The 27922-nt window shown below is 41.7% G+C and overlaps 1 protein-coding gene across 2 annotated transcripts in view; it reads left to right on the forward strand.

The window, feature by feature from the left end:
• Nucleotides 1–27922, forward strand: part of LOC135700646 (branchpoint-bridging protein-like) — a 230846-nt gene that overhangs the window by 174137 nt on the left and 28787 nt on the right. For both annotated transcript variants that reach the window (XM_065221219.1, XM_065221220.1), the window contains exon 6: nucleotides 18251–18317. In XM_065221219.1, the coding sequence (XP_065077291.1) occupies nucleotides 18251–18317 (67 nt within the window). The remainder of the gene's footprint in view (nucleotides 1–18250; nucleotides 18318–27922) is intronic.

Here is a 27922-nt window from a genome sequence, read left to right on the forward strand (position 1 = left end):
TCTTTGTATCGAGAAATGTAGATTTAGTGCTTGGCATTGAGGCGTTCTTTGAATTTTTCGAGACGGGTCGTCAGTTATCACTGGGCAAACAGTTGCCAATATTGACCGAATCGGTGTTCGGATGGGTAGCCTGCGGAGGAACTCCATTAGCTGGTCGACAGCCGATCACTTGTAACGCGTCGGCTTCGAATGATCTGGAAGAGATGGTGGCTCGATTTTGGTCCTGCGAGGAGGTCGAGTCACGGGCCTATTCACCAGAACAAACGATGGAGACGAATTTCAACGGCTGGGCGAGTCAAGGGACATAGCCTTTCGACGTCTCCAAGGCACGGAACGAAGGCTGGCAAAGGATGCCAGTCTACGGCAACAGTATACAGCTTTCATGGATGAATACCTCGCATTAGGCCACATGCGTAAAGTAGACGAATCACAATTAGGCATGTATGCGAGCATTGCCTAGCAGGTACATTTTCTAGATTACCATTTTCTAAGCAAGCACAGAACCCTGCTGAACATATTCTTGATGTGATCCATACGGACGTCTGTGGTCCGATGACGAACGTCACGCCGGGAGGGTGCAGGTACTCATTGACGACGCCAGTCGTTATACTGTGGTCTGCTTGCTAAGACAGAAATCAGACGCTGCGGGCTGTATCAAACGCTATGTAGCGCACGTGAAAACGCGGTTTGGTCGAGCGCCCGGTGCAATACGGTCTGATGGTGGGGGTGAATACGCTAATAAAGAGTTGAAGGATTTCTATAAGCGAGAGGGCATCCAGACCCAGTTCACCACCGCGTATTTCCCACAACAAAACGGCGTGGCGGAACGTAAAAACCGATCCCTACAGGAGATGGCAACGTGCATGATGTTGGACGCAGGGCTAACCAAGAAATACTGGGGCAAGGCAATCATGACCGCTGGATATCTCCACAATCGGTTGCCTTCACGATCTGTCGAGTTGACGCCATTTGAGAAGTGGTTCGGCAGAAAGCCTTCGATGAAGAATCTGCGAGTATTCGGAAGCCCAGCGTATGTCCACGTCCCGGACGTAAAACGGAGCAAGCTTGACAGCAAGGCCCGTAAGTTGTTGTTCGTTGGCTACTGTGATGATAGGAAGGCGTTTAGATTCCTGGACCCGGAGGATGACTCAATAACAATCAGCAGGGATGCTAGATTCATCGAGTTGGGAGATGGGTCACTAGTTCGGCGCGATTCGGTCTCAGACTGCAGCGAACGTTTTGTGGAGCTCGATATGGAAAGCAAAGATCAGCAGAAGCAAGAGGAACCAACTGAAGGAGAAGAGCCAGGATTTCAGAAGGAGTCGAAGACGAAGGGGCAGTCGGTGGACAACCGGCGACTCCGAAGCGAAGCACGCGTGAAGTGCTTCCGAAGCGATTTGACGACTATGAGGTGGATGCAGCCATAGTTGTTTAAGGAGAACCCGAAACCTACGAAGAGGCAGTGAACAGCTCCGAGCAGGATTTGTGGAAGGTCGCAATGGCTAAAGAATATGATTCGTTGATGCGGAATGAGACCTGGTCTTTGGTTCAGCAACGTTCACCAAGAGGAGGTTTCGTCTACCTGATGCTGCATGTCGATGACATGATAGTTGCCGGAATGACCGAACAGGGTGTATCCGCTGTTGAGAACGAGCTGCGAAAGAAGATTACCCTGTCGTCATTGGGAGAGATTGGTTACTTTCTGGGCATCCGAGTTACGAAGGACAAGAACGGCTTCTACTGTTTGGATCAAGAAAGATATATTATGAAGGTGGCATCACGATTCGGCCTCCAACACGCCAAAGGTTCGAGCGTGCCGATCGACGTTAGCTATTACAGGAGCCGGGAAGGAAGTAAAGAGCTGCCAGATAATGACCGTTATCGAAGTCTTGCAGGAGCACTTCTCTACGTTGCAGTTAGTACACGTCCTGATGTAGCAGCAAGTGTATCGCTATTGTGCAGGAAGATCAGCCAGCCGACAGAGGTAGATTAGGGTGAATTAAAGCGTGCAGTAAAGTATCTCGTGAAAACCAGTAGCAGCAAGTTGCGGCTGTATGCAGAACGCGGTAAACAACTGTGACGCTGATTGGAGCGGGGATACGAGCGACCGTAAGTCTAATACGGGATACCTGTTCTTACTCGGTGAAGCATCTATCAGTTGGGCCAGTCGAAAGCAGACTAGTGTTTCGCTTTCCAGTATGGAGGCGGAATATGTCGCAGTGTCCGAAGCGTGCAAAGATCTTGTTTGGCTGCGGCGGATTTTGGAGGAGATAGGAGCAAAACAGTGCTGTCCTACCGTGTTGTTCGAAGATAACAGGAGTTGTATCGAGTTCGTCGAGATGGAGCGTGTTTCGCGCAGGTCGAAACACATTGACACCCGGATGTTCTCCACGAAGGATATGTGCGAGAAAGGTGTAGTTAAACTGCTATTCTGCCCTTCGGAGAACATGACGGCCGACATTCTCACGAAGCCGTTGGGACTTGTGAAGCAGAGGAAGTTTGCGGAAGCCATGGGGTTGACGGAAGTTGCGAGCTGGACCGGAAGCAGAGAAAAATATTGAGGAGGAGTGTTGAGCGTGTACAAGTAGGAGCAACATCTCTACCCGGCGTCACTACACTGCAATCAGTTTCATGCACCATAAGAGAGAAGACTGCAATAACAAAGTGAAAGTAAATTTCTTTTCATTCTATGCAGTGATGGAAAAGTTCGCGAAAACTCATTATGACTCGCGAACTTTTCCCTTGGTGAACTTCGTGAAATATCGCGAACTTTTCCAACACTGATTCTATGTAAACATTCCGGTAATTAAACACGTTTCTAGTAGTCAGTACGAGTGTTCTTTTATTTCGTCGTTATCGCTGGTTCCCCGGGCTTAATTCCGTCCGTTATCGGTTTTGGCCTGTCCACTTCACTACCTGTTGGGTGTCCACCGATGAATCCCACAAAACTGACATGCAGGTTTAGAAAAACTGTTACTGAATTGCCAAGGCAGGAACAATGTAGAAACACTTAGAGATATATATCATAGTAATTATGGTTGGTAAGTTACTCTAGTAGCTGAAGCACCTAGATTAAAATGAGAGGTAATTTAATTTTAATTTGGAACAAATAAAGAGTAAAACAAAAGAAAAGTAAGAGTAAACAACAAATTCAAACATTTCAAATCAACTCTACTCAAGCTGAATGAAACTGCAAAACAACGCAATAAAGTTCAATTACTGAGTTGAAGCAATAAAACCTACCATAATGGAAAATAATCAACAGACCATGACCATGACCATGACGAGGGAAACGGCAAGCTTACGCCCAGGATGGCAATGACTTCATCTTTATTCTACAAAATGATTTTCATCCCATCGAAACTTGAAGCAACATGGGGTACAAATGGCCAATAAACGATGATGCTTTGTGTAGGTCCGCTCATTATGTGATTTCTAAAATTAGAATAAAGCACCCCGCTGCGGGTTGGCATCGCATTGTTGTTTAGCCAAATGACGGCACTGAAATGTTTTTCGTGCTGAAAAATGTGCCCTACATTCAAATTATGCACTCACCCTGTTGATCCTTGACAGGCGGATTCTAGTCGCCTTTGCCTCAGCAGTGCCTCGAGACAAGTCAGGGAAGCGGAACTAATTAGTCGAAATTAGTCAAGCCAGTCAATTAATCATCGACATAGGATCTGCTGCGAGGGAGTCAGATCTTACATCTACCATCGGTTGAGTCGGTTGAGAGTGTGAGTGTGTTGGGTTCTCCACCACAAGACAAACTCATTGACAAATTTGCACCCTCGTTGCCACTCTCATCCATCCTTCGTCATCCCCTTGGCAACGCTGTATAGGGTTCAAACTTCCTCTTCCTCTTCCTCCGGAAGACACAGTGGAGGCGTACGTCCTCCTCAGTCTCACCCAACGTAGGGGATAACAGCCCATAATGCAGCCCTGAAGTAAAATGCCCACTTGTAGAAGAATAACGATAACTTTTACTCAGATGCTTTTTCCGGGTTGTGCCTGTTTTGATCTGGAAGCAGTTGTTAATAATTCTCGAATTGAAAATCATCATTTTGGAGTTCGAAATCACTCGATATTCGTAAAAAACATTACAATGAACCATAAGTACTTTCTCCTTGATTTGATTTGATCGCAAGTAATCAACGATTTTGCTCAAAAGATGCGTTTTGCACCATGCTACCCTATATTATTGGAACAAACAAGTGAACTCTTCTGCCGAAGTGGGTAAATTAATCCTCACATTTTGACGAAGGGCTTTGGCAGACAGACAGACCGCACATAGAGAAAGTTCTTTGAGGCTTGAGCTTGATGTTTCCGGTTTCAGAGCCCATGACTCATACATTTGTTCGTTCATTCATCAAACTGCGATGATAGTGATGGAGCTGACGACATGACAACAATGGCTCGTTAGTGGTTCTCCCCAGCTCGGAAAACCGATCTGCATGGAAATGATGAGCATGACAGCTTTTCAATAGATATATATATATATTACGGAAGAAAAGGTAATTGCTCATCAATATGAGATTCCATCCCATCACTGCAAAGTTTTCAATGATTATCTCCTAAGGAAAGTTGCTAAACCCAAAGCAATGTCAATCTCCCGCCGTCTTCGCCGTGATGAAGTAATTGAAAAGCTGTCGAAAACATGCTATCGGATAATGTTGAAACGACCAGATTGCGTTCATTTCTCGGAACTGTGCTCCAAATAACACGCAAAAAACAAAAAAACAACATCCTCCGAGAATTAGCATCGATCTGGTTTCAGTGGCAACACGTGTACATACACCGCCCAAGTGGCATTCCGGAGTTACCAAAGGCGGAAAAATGGCGATAAATTCGGCCATAATCTGACGATGACACGTAATTACTTCACGGGCAGTGAAACAACTGGGCTTTGAATGGTTGGTGGGGAGGGGGAGGCTGTGTCATTGCCAAAAGGTGCTGCCAAATTGATAATAATTATCGAGATAAGTATCTTTGCCGTCGTAGCTGACGGTGTTCTGCACGGTTGGATACGGCGAGTAATTTCGGATAGGTCGAGCATGGGAAATATCATTAGAAGTAATTGAGATGCGTGGGTGCGGGTGGAGGACTGAGGAAAGGATTATGGTGAAATGTATCCGAACTGGTGTGTAGGTGTTGGTTTTGAACAATTGAATTACTAATTTAATGCCTTCGAACCAATCTGAACGCTGCTCAACTGGGGTTGCTCTTCTAGACATAGAAAGAGCATTCGACAGTGTTTGGCATGAAGGTTTGATTGCTAAATTGAAGAAGTTTAATTTCCCACTCTATATTATGAAATAAGTTCAACATTATTTAACTGACAGCACTCTGCAGGTAAATTATTGAAATTTCAAATCTGTTCGACTACCTGTTAGAGCAGGAGTTCATCAGGGTAGCATTTTTACACATTTTTTTGATGAGGATATAGACAATTTCATCATCACCTGAAGCTTCCATATTTTGAATCTTTTGACGTAGGACTACGTCTTTGATTTCTATCTGGGGGTACACTTTGTGAAAACCGAAAATGGAACATGTAACAAATTAAGAAAGATTTTGAACGTTAATAACTTAGCTACCCCTGGTCCAATTTCAATCATTTTATCACCAATTGATCAGAAATATGGCTACGCATCAATAACAATGCTTCCAAATGTTGATTTTCTACAAGAAACTATTGAAAAACTGGTAAATGTCCAGCATAGTCCAAAAGCGTCGAATTAACTAACAAATCCACCAATTACTTACATGCATATGCTGCTTCCCCAACACTGTCGTCAGAGAGTAGTAAGTAGACGAAACAAGTCGAAGTGGCATTCGCCTCCGATCCTCGGGTGAGCGCGAATAGGGAGAATGGAATTGCGTAATATTTTGCACACTCATCGCCATATTCAGAACCAAACGCAAATTCTTCAAGATCCGTTGACTGGCTCGCCGTGGCGGTGTCTGACGTATCTCCGGTCTGATTTACGAGGTGTGCTGAAGGTGTTCCTGAAAAATGAGATCCGTGATGCTGTCACCTACACTAAACACGCCAAGCGTAAGCGGTCATGGATGTCATCTACGTTTTGAAGTGACAGAGACGCACTCTGTTTGGTTTCGGAGGTTAAATCATCACCAACTTTGGCAACAAAACGGATCGTGATCAGAGATGTTATGCCTTAGAACATGCCGGTGGTGCCGACTGAGACTGGACCCAGGCCTGCTGGGGTGAGAGGTAATAACGCTAACCACCGGCGCCGATATCTTTCAAGGTGATATCACGGTGAATTAGAACGACCCAAATTTGAGTTTAGTTATCTCAGGAATAAGACATAAAGTGCAGGAACTCAGCGATGAGTAAATTTGCCTCATGTTTTTCCAGGTTTTTCCAGGATTTTCCAGGGAAAAATTGCCGAATTTGAGAAAAGTAAATATTGGATTTACTCAGTCTATTGGTACTACTCCGAGACTGAATAAAATTTTCGTCAATTTCCTCATTTTCTGGCAGATTTTTTAGGTTTTCCACAGGAAACCATGAGACAAATTTACTCATCGCTGAGTTTCTGCACTTTTGGCGATTATGAGTGAACTAAACTCAAATTTGGGTCGTTCTCATTCGCCGTGTATGCAAAAGGAAAAGAGCCAGTGCTACTTGATAGCAAACTACTCATAATGGGAGGAGTCTTTGTAGTTTTTATACCACTTGGTTGCACATCATTCTGCTTTAACCTGAAAAGATATAAAAGAGCGCTGCTGTATGGCATTAGCTCATTTTCGCTTCGGACGGCATGGTGAACAGCAATAGCAGCAGTAGGAAGGTGGTGGCTAGTCCACTCCTTCACACCTAACAAGCAACAATTGACTAGTCGTGGCAAAGGAAAAGGTCTGGTAAAGGAGACGCCAAGCATCATCGCAAAGTTCTTCGAGATAACCGCCATCGGTCGTCTGGCTCGCCGTGGTGGTGTCAAACATATCTCCGGTCTGATCTACGAGGTGTGCTGAAGGTGTTCCTGGAAAATGAGGTTCGTGATGCTGTCACCTACACTAAACACGCCAAGCGTAAGTGGCCATGGATGTCCTCTTCAATAAAACGGCCCTTTTCAGGACCATCAAGCTTACATCAGTAAAGAGTTGGAATATATCTGTGCTTGTTTGTCCATATTCAGAACCACAAGCCCCCAACGACCACACAAAATGCTCTCCAGAGTTGTAATCTTGTAACCAAACTTGGAAGCGGGGTGCAAGTGATTTTGATTGATTCTCTGAATCAACTTTCTCTTTGAAAAAGATTACTACAAATTTGGTACGCCTACAATTCAAAAACGGAAAGAGTTGAGATAATAGATAATTGATCAATTAAAAGAACTAAATGTTCTTCACATTTATTCCGTCCACTAGCGGTCCTACGTCAAGCTTCCGTTCGTACCCCTAGACACAGACCCTTCTACTTTTTGGTGACTTCGTTTATCTGGTCCGTCCATTTTAGGTTAGAGTCCATAATGAGACCAAGGTTGGTAGCTTTGTTCGATAAAGTAACGGTTTCATCACAGAAGCGGATGTCATTTTGAGGGATTATCTCCCCATCTCTACAAAATACTATAGCTTGCGCTTTCTTTGGGTTGGGAAACAGACGATTCTCAGTGGCCCAACGTTCGATAGCAAGGAGATCCTGGTAGATTGCTTCGACGAGCCTGTTAATTTCGCTTGCGGGGCCTGATATGTAGATTTGGAGGTCGTCCGCATAGAGGTGATACTCGCATTTTAGCACACCAGGCAGGCTGTTGATGTATAGGCTAAACAGCAGGGCGCTCAGGCAGGATCCTTGTGGCGTACCGTCGGTGAGATTCCGGGGATTCGAGGGAGTACCACCCAGGTCTACAACCTGGCTTTGCTGTGCCAGGAAAGATGAAATCAAATTACACGCGGAGTTTGAAAACCCGAATTCCCTCCTCAGCTTCGTTTCAAGTAGTTGAATGTCAACGAAAAGTCGACAAGAACCATTACTGTGCACCTGTTATCGTCAAAGTTGTTGAGGATATCGTGAGCAACCTTGACTAGAGCAGTCGTGGTACTGTGGTTTTGTATCCTGACTGGTGTTTGGCAAGAAGAGCGGGTGTGGATACATCGAGATGATCCATTATTTGCGACAGTAGAATCTTCTCCAGCACCTTAGACACCGCAGGTAGGACACTAATGGGCCTGAAATCCTTCGGTGAAGTAGGGTTCGATGATTTCGATATCGGGGTAACGATGGCCTTTTTCCAGACGGAGGGGAAAATTTGAGCATCGATAATCGCATTGAACAGGTGAGTCAGGAGGGGGAGGATAAACGGGCAGAGCAGCTTGATGAATGAGATGGGGATTTCATTCGTCCCTTTCGCATTGGTCATAATCTCGTAAATTTTCCTGGTGACTTCGTTGACGTTAGTGCGCCTGAACTGGAAGTGGCCGTCGGCCACATTTGCGGGTGGTCGATCGGATTCTGCGTTCGCTTGCGGAGGTACAGCCCTATGCTGTAACATGTGATGGCCTTCAGCAAAGAACTGATTTAGTCGGTCAGCATCAAATTCCTCCATGGCCGCATTCTTCTTTGCATTGTTATGTATGCCCTCTCTCCTCAGGTTGCACCACAGCTGCTTAGCAGGAAGATCCATGCCAAACTGCGAATCAGCATATCTTTTCTTAGCAGCACCAATTACTTTTTTTGGAGATGTAGTCTCGCCATTGAGCATCTCCTCTGACACGATTCGGATTTCGCACATAGAGAGAATAGGCTAGGTCCCGTAAGGTGATTGCAGCTTGGATTTCGTTCGTTATCCATGGCCTGCGTTTGTCACGAACACTAATTATCCGCTCCGGAGCATGCTGGTTCAAAAGCGAATAAAGTTCGCTAGTGAGAAGTTGTGTTTTGATGTCGATGTCTTCTTCTTGGTAGATGTGCTGTAGGTCCTTTGCCTGGAAATCAGCTTGCAGCCGTAGGGGATCTATCCTACCGAGATTCCGTACTTTCATACGACGAGGTGGAGCTTCAGGTATGCGCACGTCAGCGATCAGATACACAGCTTCGTGATCGGAAATGGAGTTCGCGTTTACAGCTTTGGATTTTTTGATGAACAGTGGGTGATCGGTTACCATTAGATCAATGGTAGTAGAGCTGTGTTCAGTGATCCGGGTGGCCGACGTGGGTAGCACCGTAAGATTGAAGGTGATGTGAATCCGTCTCAAAGCAAGTAGGTTCGCAGTGGGTTGACTCGCGGCGACGTTGATATTGTAGTCACCAACCAGGAAGATCCTGTCAAAATGGTGTTCCAGCAGATCGAGTAGAAGCTTTTCATATTGTTGGGCAAAAAGTGCGTTGCAACCAGAGGGGTTGTATACCACGACGATGCACGTGTTGGTATCGCCAAACCTAGCTTGGATGGCCAGAAATTCAAGCCGTTGGTTGATAGGAATGGTTGGGTCGAAAGTTGATTTCAAAATCGGCGAGGATCATCGGTAAGAGACGTGTGTGTGAGATAATTTTGCGAAAAAATCTACGGGCACCGGTGGGATTCGAACCCACAATTCCCATTCAGTACACGGGTGCATTGCCAATTATACAACGGTGGACCTATGGTCTACGGATGTATTTGGCTAATGACATTTGCGTTTCGAATCCGTTTCCCACCCTAGTCTATTTGCGCAAGCGTTCCCTGATACACAACATTGAATGTTTGATTATACATTACTACAGATGATATGTGCTTACCTCTCAGTATGTTCAAATTTTCTCGAACACATTATCTGTTCATTTAAATAAAATGTGTATGAGCTTTTACTCACTAGAAATTAGCAGTTGAAGTTGACACTGATTTTAAAACATAGTCAGAGCAGCGAACAATATTCCCACCTCTACTAAGTTTTATACACACCTTGTATGAAAGCTTCTGTCAAACACTGTTATTGATCTACACTGAAGGAAAACATCCGCAATACTTCGAATGATTATTGCATTGGTCGAGCCCTTTAGCAATATGCTTCCGAATTTTGGATGATTGCCTTATGGTTGAATTCGTCATCAGCTGACGACCATCCATATGACTGTCCTCTAAATAAAGGATGATAATTAATTGAAAATTGGCTGTACAACATACAGTGCTTAGAGGATATCAGATGCCTTGCAAATGCTTAAAATTGGGTTGATAGTTCGCTTGTTTATATTTCCATGTTGAATAGCCAGGAACAGCCATTCCATCATGGATACCAAAATCTTTTGTTGGTAGAGGAAACTTCCTCCACCACGAAAGGAACAATCTTCGGTTCCTACGCTTTACATCATCGTTTTGGAGGATTTGCATTATGGGGCTGAATCAGTACAATATGCATTTTAATTTGGGATGACAATCATTCTACAGAGAGCATTACGTATTTCAACTGAGGTCCATTCGCTTCTCGTATCAATGTTCATCCTGTATTCGAGAGGAGCATCATCTGATTACAAAACAATCGTCGTCCGGTTGCAGCTATCATTCGAAAAAGCAATTTTGATGTTTCTATTCGAATGGTCTGAGGTTTCATTCGAACAGAGCATGATGTTTTGGTACAGGGTAAGAGAAGAGGAGACAATACGGTGGCGAAAACAAACCACTTTTCTGTCAAACGCGAACCAGCTCGTGATTGGTCGATTTGAAGTGCGTAAGATAGAGATAGAGATAGATAGAGATAGAGATAGAAATAAAAGAGTAAGAAGGCAATAGTCTCCTCTTCCTCTTAGGCTGTGAACCATTTGCCGAGTTACTGATTATCGCACTGAAGCGATGATCGGATTATTTTCCCATCGCGGTAGAAGAACAGCAGCAATGTGTGTGCAGTTCATTCTTCGTGTGTGATAGCTTATATTGACGAAGCAATTCGTGTTATTTTGTTTCTCCCACCCAGAGTTGCAAAATCTCACGATTGTCACGAGAGCGTACGTAGCCAAAGGAAAAGACCAAAGCATAATTAAACGAATCTCACCATTGTATTTACTTTTGTAACAAAACACGCCAATCACCGATTTCTCGCAAATAGAATCTCAACTTCGAAAGCATACACCACAATCAGGTAGAGGAACGATTCCTGTATCATTTGATATTGTCTCCTTGCGAGATCAAGCTTTTATTTGCGAGAAATCGGTGATTTTTGGAAAGGGGACGACGTGTAGATGCCAAAAATTGATGTTCGATGCCATTTCGAAATCCAATATGGTGTCCATTGGGTTAACAAAAGTGGCGAATACCCATCAATATGGGTATGTTCGTAATGGGAAGGACCGGTAGATGCCGAAAATTGATGTCACGACGCCATTTTGGAATCTAATGTGGCTGCCATTGGGATCAGAAAAAGTGGAAAATACCCTAAAATATGGGTATTTTTGGAACGGTTACGGCCTATTTGGAATCCAGGGTGGCGACCATATCGTATCATATTTTACACTTTTTCTAAAACAAGTGACCAACATCTTGCATTCCAGAATGGCGTCGAACATAGATTTTCGGCCTTCACGTGTCGTCCCCATTCCGATAATACCCATATTGTAGGGTATTTCACAGGTTTTTATAAACCAATGGACTTCAATTGGACATCGATTTTCAGCCTCTACACCGAGGGGGACGACTCTATCTACGCTGCAGGAAAGATTGTGTTGTGCTGTGGCTAGCTGCTCGCACGCTGAGTAGATAGAAAGAAGATTGATGACGATTCTGAAGATTTCCTGCAAAAAGATGATGCTCGATGCAAGTAGATGCGAGAAATGCAAGAAGATGTTTCGAAGATTAATTCGCTAGTGTGAGATGTTTTGAGCATCTAAAATTGAGATACACGTAGTCTCTTATCCGAAAATATCCATATTGTAGGATGTTTGAATCTTTTTGAGACCAATAGCTGCCATATTAGATTCCAAAATGGCGTCAGGCATTGATTTTCAGCATCAAAACGTCGTCTCCGCTCCGAAAATACCCATATTGTAGCGTATTGCCCACTTTTCTTTTAATAAAATGACCGCCATATTGGTTTTCAAAATGGCGCCGGATATCAATTTCTAGACTCTTTACATCACCCGGATTCCAAAAATACCCATATTTATGGGTACATATTTGATATCAAACATCCCTATTCTAAACATAAGCTGTTTGGAGTACTCAGAATACTATCCGGATGGAAAAATAATGGATTTTATCCCTATCCACGATTTTTCTATCCGGATAATTTCAAAACTTTTCTATCCGTATAATTTTCACTCGGATATTATCCTTTTTAAAAGTATCCGGATAAGGATAGGTATAATATCCAATGATAGATTCGATAATGGATATGCACGACCTCCTGATCAAAGTCTCCCCTGCGATTAAAGACAGCCCGTTTTACGGTAACTTTTTCTAACAACCATTGATAAAGCAGAATCCTTCAGGTGATATTAATCAATGAAATATACCTTTTTCTTCAGTTTCTTCGTGGGAAGGCCACAAAAACTGTGCGCTAGAACCGGAGGCTACTATAGAAAAAAGAATGTCACGATTATCATCCATGATAGGTAAACGAATGTCAACAATACTGATTGATAGAAAAATTGCTGCTGAAATGACACTCACTATGAAGAAGAGTGTAAACAGCACGACTGATTGAGTGGAGCGGTGAGTGACCAACTTTCATTGTCGACTGTCAAAAGCAACTAGGTACGTTGATTGAGTGAGCGTCCGATTCGAGAGTGGTAAAAAAAAAAAAAAAAAGGGTGACTATGATCAGTCATTTCGTGACTTCTACAGTGACAGTTTTGAAGACTGCTCCCACCTCCCTTCACTTCATTCGCTGAGTGACCACATGCACCCATTGAGCATGGGTCACTCACACTCAAATTTCCAGCAATACGATCCCAACAATCGTTCTTCGCGAGCGATGCCACTCAAAGAAGAATACACCCGGATTGATCCTCTGCATGAAGAGCATCATTGCTATTATCGTTCATGAACGAGGTTTTGTACAAAAGGGAATAGTTTTTGTTTCATTTACACTAACATTTATGAGAAACATCGTCAGAGAAAAAAATAGCTTCCCGACGGAAAGACGTTGTCAGCGCCAATACGCTTCGTGCGACATCATTAGAGCATATTCAAATATTCTTCGTGAGGATCAAAGCATGAGCATTGCGTTGATGCGAAAAACCATTCGCATCGTCATGAAGACTAAAGCATACGAAGCGATGCGAACGAAGAAGAGAAGAAGAGCATGCAGCCCAAAGGTTTGAGTGGTGCATCGGCACTCACACTCCTCACTCACATCATTCAAGAGTTTTGCTGAGATACCGATGCTTCGAGTACCGTCGCCCACGATGAACGAATATAAGAGAAATAAAGCGACTATCAGTAACCATGTAAGGCAGCATTGCGTGTTCTTTGATATTGCCGCCTACGGACATTTTTCAGATGGATCAAGAGCTGAAGATCATCGTCTATTATAATTGAAGCGAATTTAACCTCGCATTTTGGTACTGAGGCAACTCGTGCTTCAACTATAGAAGTATTCAGAGATTTAAGAGCCTAATTAACATCAGATTTGGTTATGGATCAAGGTTATGTTCCATAAATGTTCGATTTTGCTCCCAATCAGCTCTATGGTTATTTAAAGTAGAGCTGTTGGGATTACAAATTATTTCTTGGGATATTTCAAAATTTACTAGAAGGTGATCAGAACCGAAGTCAGCATGGGTAACCAATTGGCTGCAAACTTCAAACTTTCAAAATGGCATTGATCATCGATTTCCGGCCTCTACACGCCCCCTGATTCCAAAAATATCCATATTGATGGGTATTTGACAGTTAAATCGGAAGCCGCCATCTTGGATTTCAAAATGGTTTTGAATATAGATTGTCATCTCGATTCAAAAATACCTATTTTAATGGATATTTGACAGTATTTCCTACTTTTTTTTAACATTGGAGGCGAACCAGCCCCAGGCTGAAAGCCTCCCTAATAAAGATAAATAATAATAATACTTTTTTTTAAAAGCATCAGACGCCATATTGGATTTGGAAAATGGTGTGGCATATCGGTCTTATGACGTCCCTCCCACTCAAAAAATACCCATATTGATGGGTCAGTGTCAGTATTTCCCACTTTTCCTGAAATCGGAAAGGCTTGGATTTCAAAAAGGTATCGGTCATCGATTTCCGGCATCCAGACGTCACCATATTTCCCATTCAAAGTGTTTTTATGTTACTTCATACGCGAAGTTTGCGATTTTCAGAGTTGGTTGGAAATGCTATCCAACACGAACCTTTAGTGTGATAATTTATTAGCTAAAGAATGGTCTTAGAAGAGGGTAGGTAGATAGTTCCGTTAGAGTACGGTAGTATGAAAGTTGAATAGAAGTTGAAAATGAGCGAAGGGTCATTAATGCGACAGTACAAAGTCAAACGTACACCTTTTGCCTAACCCGTACGATGTACGCGGAGATTTGAAGTATGTCTTCAAATCTACAGGCAAAGTTTTACGCATTTTTGTTTTTAAATACGCCGCCATCTTAGATTTAAACATAGTGTCGCATTTCGATTTTCGAACTTTAGACGTCACCTCGATTCCAAAAATTCCATTTAATTGGAATGTGAAGCGTGTGCTGATGTTTTCATTTTCTATAGATCAGTGCATGGTCCCGATCCTCATATTTTATACGCCTTCGGTCCCTTTCATTTCAAACCGGAGTAAAAGTGACAGCAATAGATGGAAACGAATGGAAGCCAAAACCAACCACCGGACAATGATAAATTTGAAATCCACTTGCACAGCTCTATGCGCACGCGCTTAAATGAACCGAGTGAACAATCAACAAAAGTCGCTTCGCTTTGATGTTTGAAAATGAAAGACGAAATGAACACGAGTCATGGGTAGAAGCATGAAAACTGACAGCAAGTGGCTCGGTTGATGTTAAAGGGGATCTGCTCGAAGAGAAGAATGACTTTCAATTGAAAGTGATGATTGACAGCTGACGTTTTTCGATTGAAAGTGACTTTGTTGGACCCTGGTACTCAGTACGGAAAACAAATCAAGGAAGAAAAAGAAATTTGCGTGAACAATCACGACCTGATTTGAAATCGGTTGACCGGTAATTTGAACCACCCTAGTGCTAGTATCCATTGGCCGGAGAAGACTTTTCATCTTTCATGGCCTGTGTAAATGTCTCGTTGGAGAGTGGCATAGGATGACACTCCAGGGTGTCCAGATATGAGACAAATTGGACATCAGAGCCTGGAATTGCCCGCACGGATTTCCTCCCTCATAGACCGAACGAAGTGGACGAACAATGGCGCTGCAAATATAGTGAATATTCCAGAAAAAAAACTATGTCCCTGGTCTGCCAGATGATGGAATTTTACGATTTGCTCGCTTTTTGCACTACGGTGGTGTGGTACGGATCTTAACCATTCCATCAATCTTGGTGGAATGCTTTTCTTTCCGGAGAGTGTCCTAGCAGTAGTTGTCATATCTAGCTACGCTTCTCTGTGTTTTTCCGCATAGTGATGATGGAATTATGATTGACGGCCAGCAGGGTGGAAGTAGTTTTTCATAGGGGTGATGGATTCGTCTCGGTCATTGGGGGAATAATGGACCCCTTTCAAGCAGGGTTAGCATTTTCTACAAGAGCTCGTCTGTCTTCACTTCGATGAATGGAATGATTAATTGAATTTCCATTTACAGAAGGCTTCTTGTAAGCTTTAAGGCGATCTTTGTCCTACACAAAGCTAAATCATCACCGTGAAATGATTATTTACACTGCAAACTCAAATTTCTCTAATCATCTCGATCCACGCCCACGGGTATTTATTTCAATTAAAGCCAGAGAAAGCACGGCATGGAAGGAATCTGTTTATCTGTTGCTCTTCAAAGCCTTTTAAATTTCGCTAATTGATTCTCCCAGTTTGTGTTGACGTTGAATGCCACTCAAGCTACGTATCAAGCCTTTCAAAGCTAAGGAAAACAGCCCTAACTAGAAAAGACGAGACGAAACAGTCGTAAGCACCTTGGAAAAGGTTGTAAATCAACGAGCCAAAGGGTGCTGTAGATATGAGTGACACAGCTTATCCGTGGGTGGACAGGACAGGGTGGCGCTCAAGGTTGACAATGAGTAAACCTGGTGACGGGGGTTTTTTTTTCGTTAGACGGCAGATGAAGTTTGCGCAAGCAATTCAATGTAGAATTACTTTTGTCAACTTCACAGAGAACGTGATTGTTGATGCGTGTTATGTGAAAATGTTGAATTCAATGGATTTCAAGGGATTGGGAAATTGAAATGAAACTTTTGGGTCTACTAGTTTAATAAACTTTTTTCATCGAATCAAATTAAAATTAAGAAAAAATCAAACCAACAGAAATTAATTGAAGTGAAACGATTTCAAATATTTGCAACGGAAGCATTTGTTTTTAAATCCTTCGTAGAAAAAAAATTTGATTTTTTGCTGACAAATGTGTAGAGCATTCGGTTTACGAAAAAAAAAGTGAAATCCCCCTTTAACTGTAAACCACTTTCAAATACATTCCAGAGCTGCGCTTCACGTGAGACATCTTTCCCAATGCCATTAAAAGTGAACCCAAAGTCGAAGCTTTCCTTGGTCAGATTGTTTTTGCAATCTCTTCGCCCACTCAACCGCACACTCGAAAAAGCTCACATGGCTTTCTTCCCAGCATCCTCATTCGTTGGTCCACACCAAAGGACCAGGCTGCTACGGGTGGGTTGGTGCAAGCAGAACAAATCCCTCAGATTTCTCTGCACACCCACCGCAACGGGAAAGTAGGTATGGGAAGCGTCATGCATAATTCATAGCCGGTGGTCGGTCATCTTTCCTTCATGTGTCACGGCGAGAAGCTTCAACTTGTGTGAGATCTCGAATCGAAAGGAGGTCACTTGACGTTTGAACAATGAATCCCCACCGTAGCTGGTCATTTCTGACGTTTATTGCGCCAAGGAGGTATGGCGTTGTTTGTGTTCTCTTGCAGTTGGAAGATGGGGTTGATTAAATCTTTTCCCAGACGGCTCTGACTGCTAGTGTTTGTGATTTGGTAAACCGAACCAGAGCAATAAATCAGTTGCTCTTACTTGGTCAGCATATTCTTCAGCACACGAGGACAGATGATATCTGATAATTAGTATGAGGATTTCGATTTGCCTTATGGCGATCAGATAATTCTTCTCTCGATCTATCATTGTCTCTTGGGGGCTTTCTCGTATTGGCTGTTGCACTTTTCGAAATGGAAAACTATCTTCGACTAACGAAGCACCTTGGGTGACCCAGCCAATGACAAGTCAAAACAAAATTCTGAAGAATCTCAGATAAGGGCAGTATTCAAGCAGATTTTGGGCACTGCACCAATGAATTAGTAAACTTTAACAGCAAGTCCAGAGAGAGGTTTAAAGCAATCCTAAAAAGAAAAAGAATCGTCTGCAACCTCAGTTTGCAGGTGGCTCTCAAAGCTTAATTACAAAATTATATCAAAGCAGATGCTTCTGCTGTCTCCTTCTGAAATCTCCAAACCATGTTCCCTAAGTTCCTACACCCCAACTCCATTAGACATATGCTTATAGTTCTGTGAACATGACATCAATAAAAATTGTGTCTTCATGTCTACCCTAAGGAATCAGACATAATATAATCCCCGACCTAGGACAACATTTCTATCCTCTTCTGGTGATGCGGTCCCACAGCCATGAAACGGAATAAAGTTCCCTTATTACTCACGTGGCTGGTCCTTGCCCTAAGCCGCAAAACCCTCCCTAGTAGACTATGCAAAGCGTAGACACGCTGACATACACGGATCTCAATTACTTGAAGGAAAAACACCCACGTAGGAAGCCGTCTGTACGAGCAGTAACAACGAGTCTCGCCACCACAATGACATTCATCTAATGTCCTGCAGGATGAGAAAAGGAACGACAACGGCGAAGACGCTCCAACTCGAGATGCTCGTTAGTGGGTTTACAATTTGCTCTACATATGTTCCATTTGAAACCCGACCGTGTCTGCCTCAGACGCCAAGGCGTCAAACGTCATGACGCTACTTTCGCAGAAGATTTTGCAAAGAAAAACAACTCCATTGGAATTGCAAATCGAATAATTCGAATTTCAATTCCACTCATAATTCACAAATGCTTTTGATCCACAATTTTCAGCTGTAATTCTGTGCTCTGCTCGCAAACTCATTTTACTAATTAGCGTCTGCTTCTTTGGCTTTCTTTTCTCGTTCGCAGGACTACCACGACGACATCCGGCAGGAGCAAATGTGGGAGATGCAGGCACTCAACTCGGCGCAGAGTGGTAAGTATGTTCCGTGTTTAATTTTCGTTTTGGAATTTGGTATTTGAATTCTTGGAATTTTAGATTTGTTGGAATTGGTTGGTATTTGAAATTGGTTGGATTTTGGTAGAATTTGGTGGAACTTGAAATTGGATGGAATATGAAGTTTGTTGAAATTCAAAATTAGTTGGAACTTTGTATTGGGTATTCAGAATTAATAATTGGTTGGACTTAGTTGATATTTGGATTATGGAATTTTGAATTAAGAATTCGAATTTGGAATTTGTTGTAATCCGTAATTTGTTGTAACATGGTATTTGCAATTAGGAATTAAGAATTCGTTGAACGAAGAATAAATTAGGCATTGGTGGGTATTTTGAATTTAAAATTGGATGATTTTTTTTTTAATTTCAAATTAATTTTAAATTTTAAATTTGTTGAAATTTGACATGAATGCTTTGTTGGATTTTGTAAGAATAAGCAATTTTATGAAATATGGTACATGATTTCTTTTTTTTTTAATATGGAATTAAGAATTTGAAAGTTTTTTTTTTGAATTTTGAATGCGTTAGAATTTTTCATTTGTTTGAAATCGGAATTTGAAATTTGTTGGAATTTTGAATTAAAAAATCCAATTGTTGGAAGTGAGATTTCGTTTATTTGCAATATGTTGGAATTTGGAATTTGTTGCAACTTAATGTATTCTGTTGGAGTTCCAAATTGAGTGGAATTTGTTGGAATTAGTTAAAAAATTTACTCTATACGAATTTGATACTTGAAATTTGAAGGAATTTGGTATTTTTTTTTTAAGTTTGAACTTGTGGGAGCACGCAATTTGAATTGAGATGAAATTTGGAAATAGGATTTTTGAATTAGAATTATGGATTAAGAATTTGTTGGACTTGAATTAGGAATATGGAATTTGTAATTATGGAATTTGGAATTTGGAATTTGGAATTTGGAATTTGGAATTTGGAATTTGGAATTTGGAATTTGGAATTTGGAATTTGGAATTTGGAATTATGGAATTTGGAATTTGGAATTACGAATTTAGAATTTGGAATTTGGAATTTGGAATTTGGAATTTGGAATTTGGAATTTGGAATTTGATTTTTTGGAATTTGGAATTTGGAATTTGGAATTTGGAATTTGGAATTTGGAATTTGGAATTTGGAATTTGGAATTTGGAATTTGGAATTTGGAATTTGGAATTTGGAATTTGGAATTTGGAATTTGGAATTTGGAATTTGGAATTTGGAATTTGGAATTTGGAATTTGGAATTTGGAATTTGGAATTTGGAATTTGGAATTTGGAATTTGGAATTTGGAATTTGGAATTTGTAATTTGGAATTTGGAATTTTGAATTTGGAATTTGGAATTTGCAATTTGGAATGTGGAATTTGGAATTTAGAATTTGGAATTTGGAATTAGGAATTTGGAATTTGGAATTGATTGTAATTTAATAGAATCTGTTGGCACTTCAAATTGGCTGAAATTTGGTAGAATTGTTGGTATTTCAAATTTGAACGTATTTAGATTTAAAATTTGATGGAATTTGGATTTTTTCGGTGACTTTGAGAAATTAAGGTTTTAAACTTTTTTTTTAATTTTTCTTTTACACAATTAAAAAAAAAGACGATTTTTTCAGACCGACAACATTTTTCTGTACTACTTTGTGTCAGACATCTCTTCGGTTAGAAATACCATCTCCGTGATATAATTTTTAAAAATTATCAAGGATCCATTAAAAAATAATGAACGTTCAAAATTTTCAAATTTTAGCAAAAATGTGCTGCACTGCCCAATGCAAACAATAACGCAAAGTTTCAAAGAAGGTCGACTCAGAATTTTTATGATCTTTTGCCTGGAGCTGCTCCATTTTGATTCTTGCTTATTTTTTTTAAATGAAGTATATTTATTTTCAATAAATAATAGTACCAAAGCAGCTTATTTTATCGAAATTATGGTTGTCCAGAATTTGAAATTGTTAGGAATTTGTTGACATTTTAATTGTTTAAGGAAATTTGTATGAAATTTGAAAGTTCTACGAATCTGCAAATAATAATTCGTTGAACTTTATTGCAATTTTGAATTTGTTGGAATTTTTTTTGGAGTTTCAAAATTAATGGAATTTGAATATGGGGATTTTGAATTAAGAATTCGTTGGGATTTGTTAAAATTTGGAATTTGGAATAGTTTGGAATTTTATGGATTTTTCAATTTGAATTTGATATTTGGAATTTGTTGAAATGTTTTGGAATTTGAAATTGGTTGGTGTTCGCACCTCTACGGTGTGTATGTCTTCTGACGGACAAACTCAACTAAAATATATCCAAAATTAACAAACTAATCACATTAAACAAACTTACAATCGACAACATACAATCTAGTTTTTCAACGCCTACTGCAAATCCTCAATGTCAATCTAGCTTCAGCGGGCTCAGCGAGGTCCTACCAATTAATTAAATAAAATACACTGAACAACATGTCACCTTTGCATAATATTTAACTTACGGTAATTGAACAATAATAAACTAAATACAAACATATCTGCTTCCCGCGGTACAACAGTGGCGAACAATCTACGATTTCACAATATTTAAAAGGCTACAAATAAACTATTAAACTACAAATTACACAACTTACTAGGTACAATAATCCGCAACAAAAAAAAAACACATCTATCGCGATGGAGTCTATATTTTCCTCTTTCCAGGCCAGCTGCTGGGGTAAACAAAACAGAGTAGTGCGAAAGCGATGACCGCCCACTCACTATCGCATCTTTGCGTGTATACATTCATGTATGCGCCACACTGCTACAGCGATGGCAAGTAACGTCAAAAACGGGCGCATCAAAGGGGCGCGTTCACGGTAGTTATACTACCGCAACCCTTTCAGGCCTGACTGCAACGGCAACATTCCCCCGCCCGTAAACCCTGTGACTGGTTACATCAGGAACAGTACGGGGATTACTTCTTCGAAGTTACCTCCAGAACGGCTAGCTTCGCTACCGGTCTGACCTTCTCGCCTCTGCTTGTCTGAACGTCACTCCCAACGAACACCTTCTTCACCACACCTCGCTCCTAGACGTTTTGCTTCTCTCCGTCTGCCACGAACACCAAATCTCCAACCACTACTTTCCGCTGATCCATGAACCACTTAGACCTCTTGTTTAACATCGGCAGTTATTCCCTCTGCCAACGATCCCAGAATCCATCCGCCAAGAACTGTGCGCGATGGTAGCTACTACGCAACGTGTTGGCCAGGTCAACCGGATTCCTCGACGGCAGACACTCGACCGATGAACGACCACGCAAAAAGTGGTTCGGCGTCAACGCTTCCTTGTCTTCCGTCACGTTGGTGGACACGTAGGTGAGTGGACGAGAGTTGATCAGGTTCTCTGCCTTGATCAGTGTCGTCTGCAGGATCTCGTCCGTCAGCTTCCGACCATCTGTAAACGTTCTCAGTGCCTCTTTCACCTAGCGCACCATTCTCTCCCACGCACCTCCCATGTGTGGAGCAGCCGGTGGTTTAAAAGTCCGATGGGTCCTCGCATCGGTAAACATATCCGCACACGCTAGATTGATTTCCTTCAGCAGATCTTGACTGGCACCGACAAAGTTCGTCCCGTTATCTGAAAGGACCTCCTGATCGCCATTTTGCACGACTCCGTCGTCAAGTTGTACGCCACCTCCAAATGTACCGCTCGCACAGTTAGGCACGTGAAAAGTGCCACCCATCGCTTTTCCTTCCTTCGGCCAATAGACACTTCCAGTGGACCAAAATAGCCGCCAAACGCTGTCCTGGTAAGGGTACCATTTTCGGAATAATTGGCTTCACCTTCTGGATCTTGCACCACTCGCATTACTTGATCTACTAGCGCTCGGAGACACGGAATGTAGAATCGCTGCCGAACTTCGTTTACAACGGTTTCTCTGCTGCTGTGCCCATACTGCCGATGGTAGTGTTCCAACAACCTTCGGGTCACCACGTGGTTCTTCGGCAGAATGATCGGAAACCTCGCATCAAACGCCGCATATTTCGCCGCTTCTGTACGACCTTCCATCCGCATGACACCATCCTCATCCAGGAACAGCGCAAGACGATACAGTTTACTCGATCTCGCGAGTGACATTTCATGTGCTGTCGAATCTTTATTCTTCACCAGGGTTCTCACTTCGTCGGCAAACTCGTCTGCCTGAACCACCTTCCATAAAACTGTTTCTGCAGCCTGGTACTCCTTCTATTGTCGCAACGGCACATCCACGGCGGGGAACGCTGATCCTTGCTTGACACCTTTCCTAACGGCTGCGATCGGCAGCTTCTTAACGCGTCGCCGGCAGTTGGACATGAATCGGAACAACGCAAAATATGCTGTAACCTCTCCTAAACCCCTCGGGTAACACGATGTGATGCAGCAGCACGCTCGCCCGGAGCTCTTCGGCAACTTCCACCTTTGGACGCTTTTCCTTCGGCCCATGGAACACTCGGCTTCCCGACTTGATCTCCGTTCCTTTGCCCCACATCGTCCAATCGTCCGCTGGATTGTCCTTCGCTCCTACCCAACGCCAATCGTCTGGATTCGTGATGCTGAGGATCTCGCCAATACGATAGGCAACGAACGGCTTATACCTTCGTTGGTCCGATTACACCCATGATACTACCGTATCCGAGTCACACCACAGGAACCGCTTCGCTACCGGAAAGGAATGGGCATCGCAGATCAATTTTGCCAATCGCGCACCGATAACAGCCGCTTCTAGCTCCAACCTTGGTGTAGACAGGTACTGTAATGGCGCCACCTTCGCTTTGGCCTCGATTAATGCGCAGTGAACGACTTCAACGTCCTCGAGCCTGAGGTAGGCCATGCATCTATATGCCGCATCTCCAGCGTCAGTGAAAACGTGTAGCTGCACCGTTTCGTAGACCTTCAAGTACAATCTACCGAGGTAACAGCGTTGAACACGAATCACGAATCGATTAGATGGAATAGCTGTGTCCACTGCACCCACCGCTTGTGGTGAGCTTCCGTGAGCTTCTCGTCCCAACCTAAACCGCTACGCCATAAATCCTGCATTATGATCCGTCCGTGTATCAGCAGTGGAGCCAGGAATGCTTCGGGTCAAACATGATGGCAATGCACCGCAACACAATCCTCTTTGTTGAATCTCCGTTGAGAAATTAAGTGATCTCCTACCGGGTCCCACAGCACTCCCAGTACTCTCTCCGTAGCGCAATGCTTGTCTACTTCTAGTGGTTTCACAGCAGACTTCTCTTCTCCGAGCTGATGACCGACTACTGTGAGTTGGAAACCCAGTTCCGAATCTTGAGCCCACTGTTGGCGTGTACACGTCGCACATCCATCGCTAGTCTCACCGCTTCCTCTACTGTATCGGCACTGTCGAAATACAGTAGTCGTCGACATAGTGCTTTCGGACAATAGCATCGGCAGCCTCCGGATACTGCTCGGCATGTTCCCGCGCGTTCAAATTTTTCACGTACTGTGCGAAGCAAGGCGAACAGATCGAGCCAGTGATAACCACATCCATCACGTGCGCTTCCACCGCTCCGTTCAGACCCACGAATAGAAACCGTTGTGCCTGGCGGTCTTCTGCACGAACCCATATTTGAAGAAACATTTCCCTAATGTCACTTCCAAACGCCACGTTTCTCTCGCGGAATCCACTTATAACAGCTGGTAGCAACGTTATCATGTCTGGACCCTTTAACAGCTTATCGTTAAACGACACTCCATGAGCCTTCGCTGCCGTATCCCAGACCAACCGCACCTTTCCCAGTTTCTTCGGATGTACCACGTAGTTCAGCGGTAGTTACTCTTCGGCGTCTCCTTTAACTCCTGCTCGGTGATGCGATGCGCGTAGCCCTTGACAAGATATTCTTCTAACCAGGGTTGCTTTCACTCACTTGCTATAAAAGATTGTTTTTCGGAATAATTAAATCATTAGATGTTATAATTGTAATTAGTACTTGTAAGTTACAAGAAGAGGTCGTTAAGTATGTCTTTGGCATATAAAACCTGTAAATATTGCTTTTAGTGCGTCACAATCAGCGATTTGACGATTCGTGAGCGCTCACTCTGAATGAACGCTCACGAATCAGAAGATTGAAAATTGTGACGCTCTGAAAGCAAAATTGACAGGTATTATGAGACAACCACATACGTCACGACCTCTTCTTGTAACTTACAAGTACTAATTACCATTATAACATCTAATGATTTAATAATTCTGAAAAACGATTTTTTATAGCAAGTGAGTGGAAGCAACCCTGCTTCCAACTGCTTCTGCAAACAGTCCTGCACCCGAGGATTCCGGTTCATCCGAGCCTCCAAACTTCGTAACCGCTTCATGGCTATGTCTAAACTCTCCGGAAATCGAACATCATCTTCTTTCCAGAGTAATCATATCTCGAACCTGCTACCCACTCTTCGAGTGGTCTTCTCCAGAATCTCGCGCGCTCTACGATCTTCCTTCGACTCTGAACGAATAGGTGACACTCCGACGTCTTCAAGAGGATATTGTTTCGGCTCGTACAGATCCTTATCCGCCTTACTGCACTCCTCACACGAGCACCGATGATGTCCCAGAAAATGCATCTTGCCTACGACGTTTGGTTATGGACCATAAGCCGTCCAGCCGAGCTTGCACAAAATGGCAACTGGTTCACCAGATTCTCCGATTCGTGAGTCCAGCGTCCAGTCCGATCAAATAAAGATTATCGATCCCCAGCAGTCCCTTCGGTGTAGCTCTCTCGTAAATGGGAATGTCGATGTCTTCAAGGTGCTTAAACTCCTGGATCAACTTCGCTGAATCCAGCTTATGTGCAGGGAAGTTCAAACTGTATACCGTATGAGCTTTCAGCAGATCGTATCTACTCGACGAGTCTCTGGCAGATATCTCAAACAACACTTTCTTCGATTGATGGACTTCGTTGGAATTCATAATTTGATCGGATTTGTTGGACTTTATTCGAATTCGAAATCTGTTGGGATAGGGGAAACAGCCCTATTGCTGCGGAATGTTAGTAACGTTAGAAGCCTATTGTTGTGTACCGTATGCGTGTTTGCACCATTTAGCAATGTCAAAATAAAAAAAAATCTTAAAAATTTCGTTTTTGTTTTATTTATTCAAAGGGGGAATGTTTCTCAGAGTCTTAAACTATGTTAATCATCGATCGATTTTCTACTTGCTGCAATTACGACCTCCACATGCTTCCGGAATGCACGGCAGGTTCTAATAATGTAGTCTGGATCCATTTATCTCCAGGTACGGGTCAATGTTTGTCTGCGGCTTGCTGTACTCGGGTGGCGTTTAGAACAGGCCTTGGCCTTCATGACGCGCCATATTGAGTAATCCAGTGGATTAAGATCGGGGCTGGATGGCGGCCACATATCCTTCGCCCAAAACGGAAGATGTTCCTGGAACCACTTCTGAGTACAGTTCGAGGTGTGGCACGGAGCCCCATCTTGTATGGAGGTCTCCATACACAACAATAGGTTTCTAACGCTGCTAACGTACCGCAACAATAGGGCTATTTCCCCTATGTATGCTGGAATTTGGAATCTATTGGAGTTTGAAATTTGGAAGTTGATAGAATTTGGCATATGTTATAATTGGAAATTTGATAAAATTTTGAATTTGTAAATTTAGTTAGACGTTGAATGTTAGACGTCGTTGGAATTTTGGATTTGTTAGAGTTTGCATTTTGTTAGAATTTGTAATTCGTTGGAATTAAGAATTTATTGAACTAAGTTAGAATTCGGAATTTGATGGAATTTGAAATTTGGAAATGGATTTGGAATCCGGAATTAAGAATTCGTTGGACATTTTTGGAATTTGGAATTTGTTTTAATATGCAGTATTGTGGGATTCAGAATTTCTTGGGTATTGGAATTTGATGGAATTAAGAATTTGATGGAATTTTATATATGTTTGAATTTGAAATTTGTTGAAACTTCGAATTTGAATTTTTTGAAGTTTGGAATTTATGTTTTTTGAAATTTGTTGGAATTTAAAATCTGGAATTTGGAAATTGTTGAAATTCTGAAGAAATTATAATAAGGCTTTTGATAGATTTAAGAATTGGGAACTTAATTGGAATTGAGATTGGTTGGAATTAAGAATTTGATAGAATTTAGAATTTGGAATTGGAATTTGGAATGTTCAATATTGACTTTGTTGGAATTTGAAATTTTTTGGAATGTACAATATGGTAGAAATTGGAATCAATTGGACCTTGGAATTTGGCAGTTGATATAATTTGGGGCTTGTTGAAATTTGGGATTGGATTAAATTTGGAATTTGTAGCATTAGTTAGAATTTAGACATAGGAATTAAGAATTCGTTGGACTATGTTGGCATTTTGAATTTCAAACTTATGGATGTTGTTGGAGTTTGCAATTTGAATTTTTTTTTGTTGGAATTAGGCATTTGTTGCATTATTGAATGGAGCATTTGTAATTAAGAACTTGTTGGACATCGTTGAAATTTTGATTTTGGAATTGTGAATTGGAATTTGGAATTCAGAATAAGTTGGACTTTGTAGGAATTTTAAATTTGTTGAAATATGTAAAATGATGGATTTTGGAATTTGTTTCAGTTTGGAATTTGGATGTTGGTAGAATTGGGTGTATGCTGGATTTTGGCATTTGATAAAAATTTTAATTTATAGAATTAATTTGAATTTATAAATTTGATTTCAAAATTCGTTGAACGTTGTTGGAATTTGGAATTTGTGAAATTTTGATGTTGTTGTAGTTTTTAATTTGTAAATTTTTTGAATAAGTTGGAAAAAGGAATTTTCGAGGGGGGCGACACATCTAAATCTCAATTCTAGATGCTCAAAAATTCTCACACTAGCAAATAAATTTTCGAAAAATCTTCTTTCATTTCTCGCATCTGCTTGCATCGCGCATCATATTTTTGCAGGAAATCTTCAAAATCTTCAATTCTTTCTTTGTACTCAGCGTACGAGCAGCTAGCCACAGCAAAACACAATATTTGCTGCATCGTAGATAGAGTCGTTCCCCTCGGGAATTTGTTGGATTTTGAAATGGAGCATTAGGAAGTAAAAATCCGTTGGAATTCTAAATTTGGAATTAGGAATTGGAATTTAAATTTGGAATACAGAATTCGTTGGACTTTGTTGGAATTTGGAATTTGTTTTTACGTGTAATATTTTGGAACACGAAGATTATAATATGATTGAATTTGGATTTTTTTTTTTTTGGAAAATTTGAATATGTTGGAATTTGGAATTTGTTGAATCTTCGAATTAAAAATTTGTTGGAGTTTGGAATTTTTGCTGGAATGGCTGGAATTTTAAATTTGTAATTTGGCGTTTCAATTTTGGAATTAAGAGACCGCTGGGCTTTGTTGGAGTTTGGAATTTGCTGGAATTTGGAATTTGGAGTTTATGGTTTTTTGCAATTTGTTAAAATGTGAAATTCGTTGAGAAAATTAGAATTTAGAATATGTTGGATTTCGTTGGACTTCCGAATTTGATGGAGTTTGAGATTTGGATTTAGGATTTGAAACCTGGAATTAAGAATTCGTTGGATTTTTTAGGAGTTTGATTTTTTTGGAATTTGTAATGTATTGAAATT

This window comes from Ochlerotatus camptorhynchus, unplaced genomic scaffold, assembly GCF_037179485.1.
Source record: "Ochlerotatus camptorhynchus isolate MF236.1 unplaced genomic scaffold, CSIRO-AGI_Acam_v1.1 ptg000140l, whole genome shotgun sequence".
Lineage (NCBI taxonomy): Eukaryota > Metazoa > Arthropoda > Insecta > Diptera > Culicidae > Ochlerotatus > Ochlerotatus camptorhynchus.